Here is a 13,360-nt window from a genome sequence, read left to right as displayed (position 1 = left end):
ACGTAGCATCCCCACGACTCACTGACCGTAACCTGCACACCTTTGGAAGTTGGGAGGAAACTGAAGCACCTGGGGGAAGCCGATGTGGTCACAGGGAGAACCTACAGAGTCCTTACCGACCTTTCCAATCTGCTGGGGTCGCCTACTGCGTCCGGTGCTCCCGATGTGGCCTCCTCTATGTCGGTGCGACCGGGCGTAAACTGGGGGACCGCTCCATCTGCCACAAGTGGGACTTCCCGGTGGCTGAACGTTTTAATTACAATTCCCATCCATGTTCTGGCATGTCGGTCCATGGCCTCCTCTTGCTCCAAGATGAGGCCATCCCCAGGATGGAGGAGCAACACCTTATATTCCATCTGGGTAGCCTCCAACCTGATGGCATGAACATCGATTTCTTGTTCCGGTAAAAATATTTCCTTTCTCCCCCACCCACCTCCTCTATTGCCCACTCTGATCTTTTACCATTTATCACCTGCCTATCATCTCCCACTGGGTCCCCTCCTGCTTCCCTTTCTCCTATGGTCCACTCTCCTCTCCTATCAGAGTCCTTCCTCTCCAGCCCTTTACTTTTCCTAACCAGCTGGCTTCACCTATCAACTTCCAGCTATCCTCCCTTCCCGCCAGGACAATCAAGGGCACGACCCACCCAGCCAACACACTGTTCGTCCCTCTTCCCTCTGGGAGAAGGCTCAGGAGCTTGAAGACTCGTACGGCCAGATTTGGGAACAGCTTCTTTCCAACTGTGATAAGACTGCTGAACGGATCCTGACCCGGATCTGGGCCGTACCCTCCAAATATCCGGACCTGCATCCTGTTTTTTTTTGCACTATCTTACTTTCCATTTTTATATTTTCTATTGATGATTTATAATTTAAATTTTTAATATTTACTATCGATTTGTAATCCAGGGAGCAGGAAGCACAGAATCAAATATCGCTATGATGATTTTACGTTCTAGTATCAATTGTTTGGCGACAACAAAGTATAAAGCATAAAGTATCTTCTGCCCTTTCAATCTGATGCCTTCCCCCTTCCTTCCTAGCCCTGATGAAGGGTCTCGGCTTGAAACATTAACTGCTTATTCATTTCCATAGATGCTGTCTGACCTGCTGGGTTTCTCCAGCATTTTGTGTGCGTGTGTGCGTGTGTTGGAGGGAAGGAGCACTTTACACCTCCTTTGGTAGAGAAGAGGGGACCCAGTGTGAAGTGAATCTCCTTCCCTCCGCTAACATGCAGGTGAACCTGGGTTAGCTTGCCTCCACCCCCCCCCCGCCCCTGCTATCAGGGTCATGTGAAGCCCATGGGAGCAGATGGTGGATGGTCACACGAGCAGCTGGTGCACATCACAAGACCTGGTTACGCGACCACTGACGCCAGGCGTAGACAATCTCTGAGGAGTATTGATAATGGCTGGGGTCACCTGTCTTGTAGAGATACTGCCCAGAAGAATAATGCAATGGAAAAATTTGTCAAGACCAAGAACAGTCATGTTCAATACACCATGATCGCCCACGTCATACAACATGACTCACAATGATGATGTCACATGGCACGGCTCATAATGATGATGAGAAATAAAGAGCACAGCCCTTAAGCAATTTCGGGGAATTTCTGTCGGAGGATTTTGTCCTGTTAATGTATAACATTGCGTCTTCCTTCCTCTAAGTTTAATGAAACTTTTTAGCAGCCTTATGAAAGAAAAACAATATATCCGCCAATATTCTGTGGGGTTTTCTTTTCAAACACAGATCTCCATTTCGAGATTTGAAGAAATAGTTTATCTTGGCCCCACGTTAAGGTTGCTCATATTTCCTGTAGGTGCAGGTCAAAACAGGAAGGCGGTGGTTTTGTGTAGCTGTTTGTGAGATGCAGGAGAAATATGAAATCAAATGTTTCCCATAAGGACTTAAAAGGGTTAAAGTACAGAGTTATTTTTCACTACTAGCAGATTTGCATTGAAAACAAGTCAGAGTCAAATTATTGAGGGAAACACCAGCTGCACTAAATCCCTCATTCATTTCATTCTGTTGCACCCGAGTAATGTTAGTCATCAGTGAGGCTTCATGAAAATACGTTAATTATGAACATCAGCCTACCTTAATTTTCATAAGGCAACATTATGGAATTGACTTGGAAATAGCAGGCATAAGCAACATTAAGAGTACTTTACAGTCAAAAAATTCCCCCCATTCCTCTTCTTCTATTCCCCACTCTGGCCTCCTACCTCTTCTCACCTCTCCCGGGGCTCTACCCCTTCCCTTTCCCCCATGGTCCCCACTCCTCTCCATTCCCCACCTGGCTTCATCTATCATCTTCCAGCTATCCTCTCTCCCCCCACCCCCAGCCCCGTCCTTTTCACTCTGGCCTCTTCCCCCTTCCCCTCCAGTCCCAAGCAAGGGTCTCGGCCCAAAACAGCCGACTGTTTATTCCTCTCCGTAGATGTGGCCTGACCCCCGCTGAGCTCCCCCAGCATTCTGTGCGTGTTGCCTCGCATATAAAGGAACAGCCTCGAGAGCGAGGGGGCGCACAGTACGCAACATAAGCAAAAAAAATCACAGTATCAAAGATTAACTTTATTTGTCACATGCATTGAAACATCGAAACGTACAGTGAAACGCCCTGGCTACGCCCACGGCCAACACAGTCCAAGGATGTACGGGGAGCAGCCCACCAGTATCACCATTCTTCCAAAGTTCGAAGTTCAAAGCAACCTTTATTACTGTACATATATGTCACCACATACAACCCTGAGTTCTGCAGAGTGCCGTGGAATAGTAACTACAACAGGGTCAATGAAAGATCAATCAGGGTGCAGGAGACAACAAACTGTGCAAATGCAAAGATAAATAAATAGCAATAAATAACGAGAACATGAGATGACGAGATAAAGAGTGGTTGTGGGAACATCTCAATAGATGAGTGCGGTTATCCTGTTTTGTTCAAGAGCCAACAGCAACGTAGCGTGCCAGGAACTTTCTAACGCCAACGCATAGGTCTTTGGAATGAGGGAACACCTGGAGGAGACCAGCATACAGACCCCTCATAGGGAGCGGCAGAAGTTGCCCCCCTCCCCACAATCTTCCGAATGCTGGTGCTGTAAAGCGTTGCAATAATTGCTAAGCCACCGTGCTGCTATTAAAAGATCACGATGAATCAGCGGCCACGCAGTGCTGCTTCCATATTTAGCTTTTGTAAGCCAGATTCAATAGTGGGTACACTTTTCAAAGTACCTCATTAGTTACCAGGTGTTCAGGACGTCCTGGAAGGGGTGTGTCTGCATTTTTTAAAAATCTGCACATTTTGTCTTCTTTTGGTTGTGTTTCAGTCTTTGTTTACGTGCAGTTTTTCAATGATTCTATTGTGTTTCTTCGTTCTATTGTGACTGCCTGCAAGAAAATGGATTTCAGTATTGCATATGGCGACCTATGCCGCACCTTGAATAAACATTAACTTTAAACCTTGCTAGCGGAGGATCAGTCCTCAGCCCAGCGCACTGATGCCTTCCCAACGAGAGCACGACAGCCCCTCCACTTTGAGAGGAGTTTCAGTAGATTTGCCACATCACCAAAAACCGTCCTCTGTTGAGGAAGTAGAATGATTTTGCAATTGTGTCATCGCAAAGAAAGCACGGCAGCATCTCTACATTCTTCGAAGTTCGCGCAGATTCAACGCGGCGTCTAAAACTTTGACGAACTTCTGCAGCTGCACGGCGGAGAGTATCCGAACTCTTTGCGTCACGGTCCGGCACGGAAACACCAACGTCCGGGAAAGGAATAGGCTCCAGAAAGTGGTGCAAACGCGAGAAGATCTGCAGATGCTGGAAATCCAAGTAACTCACACAGAATGCTGGAGGAACGCGGCATCTATGTAAAAAAGCAAACAGTCGACGTTTTAGGCCAAGTCCCTTTGTTAGGACTGGGATTGAATTGAATTGATTTTATTACTCACATCCTTCATATACATGAGGAGTAAAAATCTCTGTGTTACATCTTCATCTGGATGTACAATGTGCAATTTATAATAAATAGAATTCAGTAAGAAGGTGGTTTGGAGGGGGAGGAAGAAATACGAGGTGGCGGGTGATAGGCGAGACCAGGAGAAGGGGGAGGGGGTGAAGTAAAGAGCTAGGAAGTTGAGTGGTGAAAGAGATAAAGGGCTGGAGAAGGAGGAATCTGAGAGTAGGGGGTAGAAAACCAGGGAAAAAAGGGAAGGGCAGGTAAGGAGATAAGGTGAGAGAGGGAAACAAATGGGGAATGGTGATGAGTTGGGGGGGGGGGGGGGGCAATTACCGGGAGGTTGAGAAATCGATGCTCACGCCACCAGGCTGGATATAGGCCAGTTCATCACAGGCAAAACCTTTCCTTCCATTCAGCACATTTGCGGAGCAGACTCGATAAGTCAAACGGCCTAATTCTGCTTCTATGTCTTATCGTTTACATACAAGGAGAACTGCCACAAGAAAGCAGCATCCATCATTAAGGCCCGTCGTCTACCAAGCTATGCTCTCTTCTCACTACTACCATCGAGAAGCAGGTGCAGAAGTCTTAGGTCCCGCACCATCAGGTTCAGGAACAGTTATTACCCCACAAGCATCAGGCTCCCGAACCAGTGTGGATAACTTCACTCACCACAACTCTGAACTGGTTCTACCACCTGCAGACTCACTTTCAAGGGCTTGTTACCACTCGCATTCTCAGTATTACTTTTAATTTACACAGATTGTCTTCTTATAACCATGTAACAATTACAGCCGGAAACAGGCCATCTCGGCCCTTCTAGTCCGTGCCGAACTCTTACTCTCACCTAGTCCCACCGACCTGCATTCAGCCCATAACCCTCCATTCTTTTCCCGTCCATATATCTATCCGATTTAACTTGAAACGACAACATTGAACCTGCCTCAACCACTTCTGCTGGAAGCTCGTTCCACTCAGCTACCACTCTCTGAGTAAAGAAGTTCCCCCTCTTGTTACCCCTAAACTTTTGCCCTTTAACTCTCATGTCCTCATTTGAATCCCCTCCACTCTCAATGGAAAAAGCCTATCCACGTCAACTCTATCTATCTCCCTCGTAATTTTAAACACCTCGATCAAGTCCCCTCTCAACCTTCTATGCTCCAAAGAATAAAGACCTAACTTGTTCAACCTTTCTCTGTAACTTAGGAGATGAAACCTAGGCAACATTTTAGTAAATCTCCTCTGTACATTGGTTGTTTTGCACATTGGTTGTTTGTTAGTCTTTGTTTATGTATCGTTTTTCATTAATTCTATTGTATTTCTTTATTTTCCTGCAAGGCCTGCAAAAACATAAACGGATCTCATGGTATTTGGAACACACAAGTACTTTGAGCTTTTCGGGTATTGAGCGCACCCGCCACAATGTATTTTCCAGGTTTTTAAATGCACACAGGAACGGTAGCTGCCATTAGGTGTTTGACTGCTTCCAACATTCTTAAACTACAGTGCTTCGCTTCTGGCGAGGTACCCAGGTGATCCTGGCAACGGCGTAAATCGCTGCTTTGATAAAACGAGCCCTCTCCAACACAGAAGCCCAAGGACACCAAAGACAATGAGAATCACTTCCATTTTTGAAGCCAAAGTCAAAACCAAAGTACACGTCACCGTTTACGACCCTGAGCTTCGTTTTCTTGCGGGCATTCACAGTAGAGCAAAGAGACGCAACAGAATCAGGGAAAGGCTGCACGGAAGCAAAGGCGGCCAAACGTGCAAAAAGACGACAAACTGTGCAAATTATAAGTAAATGAATAAAATTGAGAACTTTTGAGTTGTAGAGTCCTTGAGAGTGAGTCCATCGGTGGTGGAATCAGTTCATTGTTGAGGTGAGTGAAGCTATCCACACTGGCTTGAAGGGTGACGGCTGACCCTGAACTTGGCAGCGTGCGACCCGAGGCTCCTGTACCTCCTTCCCAATGACCTGGGTGGTGGAGGTCCTTGATGAGGGGCAGAACTCCTTGCAGAGGTGCCCAGTGGTGGGGGAGGGTTTTGCCTGTGATGGACAAATTTCTCTGTGGGCTTCTTCTTTCCCAGACGGTGGTGTTCCTATACTGGTGATACCATTACAAATCAAAGCACACAAGGTCAAAAGGTGACCAAAGCCCAAAATGGTAAAAAAGTTCTTTTTTTAAAAAAAAATACATTCAGAACCAAAACATTCCACATTTGGATTAACATTCTCAATTGCTGCTTTAAGGAGGAGCACTGTGATATAAAAGTAAAATGGTCTATGAACTCTCTGGAATGCAAGTTAAAGTCAAGTTTATGAAACGCACACTTTCCCCGTTAGCTTGAAAAGTGTTTTTAATACATGCTGAAAGGCACTTGATCCCCGTATTGTTTCTCTCTGTGCTGTTATTTTTATTAATCACAGTATTATAAATTAGAATCAGAAGCTATGTGATGAACAGACATTGCCTCCCACACTGTATGTATTAACTAGCGTCCCTGGTCAGTCACAGAACATAGACACCACAGCACTGTACAGGCACGACAGTGGGTAGATTTCATTAGGAGTTTGAGGAGATTTGGTGTGTCACCAAAGACACTCGCAGGTTTCTACAGATGTACTGTGGAGAGTGTTCTAACTGGCTGCATCACTGTCTGGTGTGGGTGGCGGGGGGGGGTGGGGAGCTACAACACAGGATCAAAATAAGCTGCAGAGAGTTGTGAACTTAGTCAGCTCCATCAGAAGGGGACCGGCCTCCATAGTATCCAGGACATCCTCAAGGAGCGGTGCCTCAAAAAGGCGGCATCCATCATTAAGGACCCCCGTCACCCAGGACGTGCCCTCTTCTCATTACTACCATCAGGGGGGAGGTACAGGAGCCTGAAGACCCCTCTTCTCATTACTACCATCAGGGAGGAGGTACAGGAGCCTGAAGACCCCTCTTCTCATCACTACCATCAGGGAGGAGGTACAGGAGTCTGAAGACCCCTCTTCTCATCACTACCATCAGGGAGGAGGTACAGGAGCCTGAAGACCCCTCTTCTCATCACTACCATCAGGGAGGAGGTACAGGAGCCTGAAGAGCCCTCTTCTCATTACTACCATCAGGGAGGAGGTACAGGAGCCTGAAGACCCACACTCAGCGATTCAGGAACAGCTTCTTCCCCTCTGCCATCTGAATGGACATTGAACCCATGAATACTACTTCACTGCATTTTCCCTTTTTACTCGACTTACACTATTTAATAGATGTATCTATACAAATACACACGCACACTACTTACCATAATTTATTATGTATTGCAATGTACCCTTACCTCATAACAACAAATTTCTCAACATCTGCCAGTGATATTAAAGCGGCTTCTGGGTCTGACAAAGTCCTTGTTATTATTCGTGACTCATCTTGTTTGTCAAGCAGATTGAGATTTATTTGTCACATGTACACCAAAACATACAGTGAAATGTGTCATTTGCGTCAACAACCAGCACAGTGCTGGGGACAGCCCGTAAGTGTTTTCAGACACTCCGCTGCCAACGCAGCAGACCAACACAAGTAACAACAACAACCGGGACAGGACGAGAGATCGCTGGCCTCCTCAGGGCCCGCCGACCCGAGCCCCAGAATCACTGACCTTCCACTGTGGAGCATTCTGACCCAGACTCTTCCATGACTGCCCGAGCTTTTAACCCCCCGCCAAACCCCGTCTCGAAACTTAAACTGGCCCCCAAGTCCCTGCGCTGTCCCCAAAACTATCCCTACAAACCTTAAACAAGACAACCCCAAGGAGGACCACAACCTTCTCATTGGGTTTGGAGGCTTGCGTGCCTCAGTGACCGGGGGAGCTATGTTGGCTGGAGGCAGCGCTTTGTGCTTTGGCTCTTGGAAGGGTCACCCATGCCACACAGGTCAAAGGGCAGAGGCCAGACTAAGAGTGGTCCACTGGACCTCCAAGTTGAGGCGAGGTCATCTCAGGTCGAACAACCCTGACTGGTAAAAGAAAGTTGTTACGGAAACAGCAATGAAGATTCCTTCTACATCCGAGTGCGACGGTATTCCTGAGTCTCCACCCGGGACGTGCATGACTGACAGTGAAAACCGAGGGGAAGCTACTGACACGATGAAAGAAATCCTGAACACCGCCAGAGATGGAGGACCTTCATTGCAGCATAACACCCAGTGAGTGGGTAAACCTAAAAAAAATACAACTAAATCGGAGCCACGGTTATGACATTCTGACAGGAAGCTGTCCCTTTGCCCCTCTCCGTACCACCATCCAAATATTTCCATTTAGGTGTTATACAGTCAGCGTTAACCTGTGTCAGAGAAACCCAATGAAGCTCAGGAAGAAGGAACAGCAGGAGCTGGGGTGTGCTGCAGATTGCTTCTTGCTGCACACTGGGTGTCCGGTTTTTGCTGAATGCTTCTGATCTGATGGCAAAGGTCGACCTTGGGCTTCTCACCACCAGTCGCTTTAGAGCTCTATTTCCTTCCTGACTCTGTACGAAGTCAGGGGAACCATAGCTCACGTCCTGCCACTAGTAGAACATAGATCAGTACAGCCCAGGAACAGGCCCTTTGGCCCTCAAATGTTGCGCCGAGCCAGCTGAAAAAAGCAAATCAAAAACACCCAAAAACTAGTTCCTCCTACCTACACCATGTGCATATCCCTCCATCTTCCTCACTTCCATGTGTCTATCCAATCATCTGTTAAAAGCCTCTAATGTATTTGTCTCTACCACCACACCAGGCATCCACCACTCTCTGAGTAAAAAAACTTACCCCTCACACCTTCAAAACATCCTCCCTGGTATTAGACATTTCAACCCTGGGAAAAAGATACTCTGTCCACTCTATCTGTACCTCTCATAATCTTATAAACCTCTATCCAGCCTCTCATGATAGCACATGCCCTCTAAACCAGGCAGCATCCTGTTACTGTTAGTACAAATCTCAGGGCTCTCCAAATTCAGTTTCAGACAACCAACCCTTCCAATTCAGAACATAGGGCAGCACAATACAGGCCCTTCAGCCCACAATGTTGTGCTGACCTTTTAACCTATTCCAAGATCAATCTAACCCTACCCTCCCTGAAGGCTCTCAATTTTTCTAACATCCACATGCTTGTACAAGAATCTCTTAAATATTCTTAATATATCTGCCTGCACCATCACATCAAACTCCTACCTACTTTAGGTTAAAACAAATCCTCTGACATTCCTCCCCCTGTACTTTCCTCCAATCACCTTAAAATGATGACCCCTTGTATTAACCATTTCTGACTTGGGGAAATAGTTTCAGACAGTCCACTATCTACACCCCTCGTCTCTGTACTATGCAAAAGTCTTAAACACCCTAGCTACATAAACGTGCCTATGGCGTTTGCATAGTACTGCACCTTCTAAGCCTTGGGGTGGCATGGTAAAGACATACCGGTTGGTAAGTTAATTGATCATTGTTAATTGTCCTGTGATTAGGCAAAGTTAAATCAGGGGATGGCTGCGCAGTGCGGCTCGAGGGGGCAGAAGGCCTCCTCTGCGCTGTACAATAAAGATACAGGAGCTCGAAGGTTCAGACAAGACTCAAGGAACAGATTACAGCACAAGACATAGGAGCAGAATTAGGCCATTCGGCCCATCAAGTCTGCTCTGCTGTTCGATCATGGCTGAGTTATTACCTCTCAACCCCATCTTCCTGCCTTCTCCCTCCCGTAACCTGGCGAGTCACCGTGAGAGACCATCTACCAGTAATTATCTTAGCTTTTCTTCTCTTTACAGACAGTAAATGATCCAGTCTTTTTTTCCAGCAACTGTAGAGCGTTTGGTGTCCTGTTTCATTCCCCTCCACCTCCTCAACCCTCTAAATGTCTTCACATCCTATACAACCACATCAGCTACAACTAACCAACATTTACCCCTTCAAGCAGCATCAACAATGGCACTTAATCTCTGCTGGTTGCCTCCCCCCCCCCCCAACATCCTTTTGGTTCGCCCCTTAAATTCATAATTTAAAAAAAAAACTGGACCTGACAAAGTATCGCTGACTTGAAATATTAACTGCATCCCTCCCTGCAGATGCTGCCTGACATGCAGAGTATTCTGGTATCTGGTTTTCATTCTCAAAATTTCTGCAGTTTCTCCCCCCCACCAAAAAAAAAACACACACCTCAATTAGAGACACAGGCCCAGCAACTCACCAGTTTAACCCTAGCCTAATCACAGGACAATTTACAATGACCAACTAAATGGAAGACCTTTGGACTGTGGGTGGAAACCCAAGCTCCCAGAGGAAACCCACATGTTCGCGGGGAGGATGTACAGACGGTTCCGGAATTGAACTCCAACATCCTGAGCCGTAATAGCGCCGCACTAACTGTGGCGCCAAGGAGTGCTTTTTGCATATTTTCATATTCCAGCAACATGCAAATCACATTTAATAAGTGATTTTTTTGCGGGGGGGGGGAATTTACAAACAGTTAATATAGAACAGTATCAAACAGTTGTTAGCATACCGCCGCTATCACCAGCAATCGAATCAGTTATACACTAACTATACACCTGTGGCTAGCAGCATACAGTTAAGTAACAGTTTAGTAATCTAGCAGAGCACCACAGGAGGTGGAAGAACCCAGTGGGTCAGGCAGCATCTGTGGAAGGAAATGGCCAATATAAAGAGGCTGGGGTGAAACTCTTTTGCAGGAAGCCTTCTGAAATATTATTGTTCTCCTGATATACCTGGATTGAGGGCTTTGGGCAGAGGCATTCCAGTTTTTAAAAAAAAAATCAAGTATTTTCCAAATTGTCACTTATTACTAATAGAAAACTTGTTCCAATTTGAAAATAAAAAACAAAATTAAATAGACTCCAACAGAGTAACATTTTAAAATCTCAATTCCCAAAATATCCTAAAAGTTTGGTGAGTACACATTTCTCAATTTCACAACATATGCAGGTGATATTAAACCTGATTCTTATTCAATGCAAGATACCTTTGCTACATTAACTGGTCGGTCATGATCTAAAGCAGTATGACAATTATTCAGGAGAGAGAAAAAAAAATAAAAGTTCGAGTAACTTTAAATGAAACGTCTTTATTATTTTTTTTCGTTCTGCTTTAAAAGTCTCGCTTCATCGATCAACAATGAGGAGCTGCAATTTGCTATCCATAACAGCAGGTGGCGGTAGCAACCGGCAATAGACAAAATGTAAGCACTCCCAAAGCAAAAAAAAATCCAGCAAACATAATGTACAATTCTATTTTATATTGGTCTTGTTCATAATAGTTAAAATTATACACGACTGTATCAGTCATTAACAGCTCCGGAGGTGCCAATCTGCAACTACTTGGTTTAAAGTTTGTTTTTTTTTTAAACACAATACACTGAATACCCCTGTTGCTGCAGTCAGAGTTTCCAATTTACGTCGCAACAATGAGGAAAGTTATGACTGGTGTCTCCAATATCCTTGCGAGCTGGATGGCTGTTACTCTGAAAGAAACAAGGCCCCTCATAGTCTTATCCGGGAAAAGGTAACTCATGCGCCACTAAATCAGAGCATTTAAAAAAATAAATTGAATAAGATGGGTTAAATTGAGTCGACGTGATTATACCTTTTTTTGGTCTAATGAATCAGTTTAAAATCGCTTCAAACAATCGTGGGAATTTTTTTTGACGCAGATTTTTTTTTCTTCGTGAAACGTGCGGATTTTGAATGAACACACACACACACTCACTCACACACACAAAGGGGCAGATGTCTCTAACAGCAGCGCTGCTGGGCATTTGGAGCTGAAGTCCCAACACTCTCCAAAATAAAAAGGAGTCGTCGACCCTTTACAGTGCAATTATTTCCGATGCTTGTAACCGGCGATCCAAAACGATCGTTGCCGTCCCAGCGTGCCAGGCTCTCTCCCTCTCTCTCAGCAGCTCACAGTACTCGGCTGCTGTTTATGGACAAAATCTGATATGAAATCGAACTCGTTCTGTCCCAGCCAGAGCTCGGGCAGTTCTTGAATACGATCCAAGCCCAGCTCGAGTACAAGCGATGTCAACACCTCCTCGTCGATCAGATCGGTGTCCATAACGTTCAAAGAGAGGGAAGGGGCCGCTGCGTGTTGGATGCCGGGCAGCTGACTCTGGTTCAGGGCACCCCGAAACTGTTGGCTACTCTGAACCATCCCATTATTCACGCCAATCAGCGGATGGCCGTGGTACTGGTTGTTCAGTTTCTGCAGATGCACCGTGGCCATTAACTGCTGCGGACTCAGATTTTCCAGGAATTGCTGCTGCTGCTGCTGGCCGTTGTACATCACGTTAGACATCGGGTGATGGTTCATTTGCCCGGTCATATTCCCCAGCCCGGGACGGGACCTCATGCCCCCGCTCGCATCCACGTTGGCCCCGCCGTAGTGCAGGAGCTGGGCGCCCGGGTGATCTCGCCTCAACCCGGGCTGCGCATGCTGGGAGTTCTGCAGTCCGTTGATACCCATGCGATAGTTCTGAAGTCCGTTCGTGCCGTCGGGAAATCGCCCGGGATTCACCGACATCATGATGTGATCTGCCATTTCTCGCAGCTGCGAAAAAAACAAACACTGTCACCCCGCATCAAACCACATATTGCTACAACACTATAAGACGCTCCGAAAACAACACCCAACTTTTTGTTTCTGCCGGCCATTCCCTCCTTTTTAAAAAAAATCAATCGGTATATTTTTTTACAAATAGAGTTTCCCTAACGATCAAGTCAGGTCTAATCGCAGTTAAACATTTGCATTAAAGGATTGTCCAAAAGTACAAGGAAAATTCTTTTAAAATCTACCTTAGCTCGGTTAAAGAAAAAGACTGCACACAGGAACCGTGAACCACGATCTCCTCCGAAAATTCAGCCTCTGTGCTCGCACATTACAGTAATTGTTGACACACTCCGATATCCGTCTGCTGAAACGCGCCTCCTGTTAATGGGTCAACAGCAGATTATATAGTGCACGATAGGGTGCACGAGGGGAGGGGTTTCCCAAACGCCAAACGTCCTGTGCATGCCCGCGATTGGCTGCTCCTTGTATTAATGAGCCTCCTGTTTACCTTTTCACGGGCCAATCATTTCCCTCCCGAGTTTCCTGACTGTATTGCTCGGGCATTTTTTTTAAATGCCTAAATTGCAAGAGGAGATTGCTTCTTTGCAGGAAACGCCAAGGTTCTAGCCCTATTTTCACTCCCAATTCCCCACCAATGTGGCGGATGCAAGCATCGTAATAAGACGCCCTCCCCCCAGGCAAATTACTGGAACGACTGGGAGCTAGGAATCAAGGCGCTGTGTTGTGGTTTTAAGAAGAGGACTTGCAAACTATGGCAACCCATTTGAAAATTGCGCTCTCACTTTTTAAAGCAATGTGCATTGC

General features: G+C 46.1%; 1 protein-coding gene across 1 annotated transcript; it reads right to left on the bottom strand.

The window, feature by feature from the left end:
• Nucleotides 1-11,034: 11,034 nt before the first annotated feature.
• Nucleotides 11,035-12,913, bottom strand: cited4b (Cbp/p300-interacting transactivator, with Glu/Asp-rich carboxy-terminal domain, 4b). Its single transcript, XM_072246573.1, has 2 exons — nt 12,781-12,913; nt 11,035-12,535 (listed from the first exon to the last, which is right to left on the bottom strand). The coding sequence occupies exon 2, from the start codon at nt 12,524-12,526 to the stop codon at nt 11,882-11,884; it is 645 nt and encodes a 214-aa protein (XP_072102674.1). The 5' UTR covers nt 12,527-12,535; nt 12,781-12,913; the 3' UTR covers nt 11,035-11,881.
• Nucleotides 12,914-13,360: the final 447 nt, after the last annotated feature.

The sequence above is a fragment of the Mobula birostris genome, chromosome 29, assembly GCF_030028105.1.
Source record: "Mobula birostris isolate sMobBir1 chromosome 29, sMobBir1.hap1, whole genome shotgun sequence".
Lineage (NCBI taxonomy): Eukaryota > Metazoa > Chordata > Chondrichthyes > Myliobatiformes > Myliobatidae > Mobula > Mobula birostris.
The sequence above is the reverse complement of the archived record's forward strand: the minus strand, read 5'-3'. Positions and strand labels throughout refer to the sequence as shown.

Coding starts and splice junctions, on each gene's coding strand:
- cited4b (XM_072246573.1), bottom strand. CDS start 12,526: ATGGCAGATCACATCATGATGTCGGTGAATCCCGGGCGATTTCCCGAC.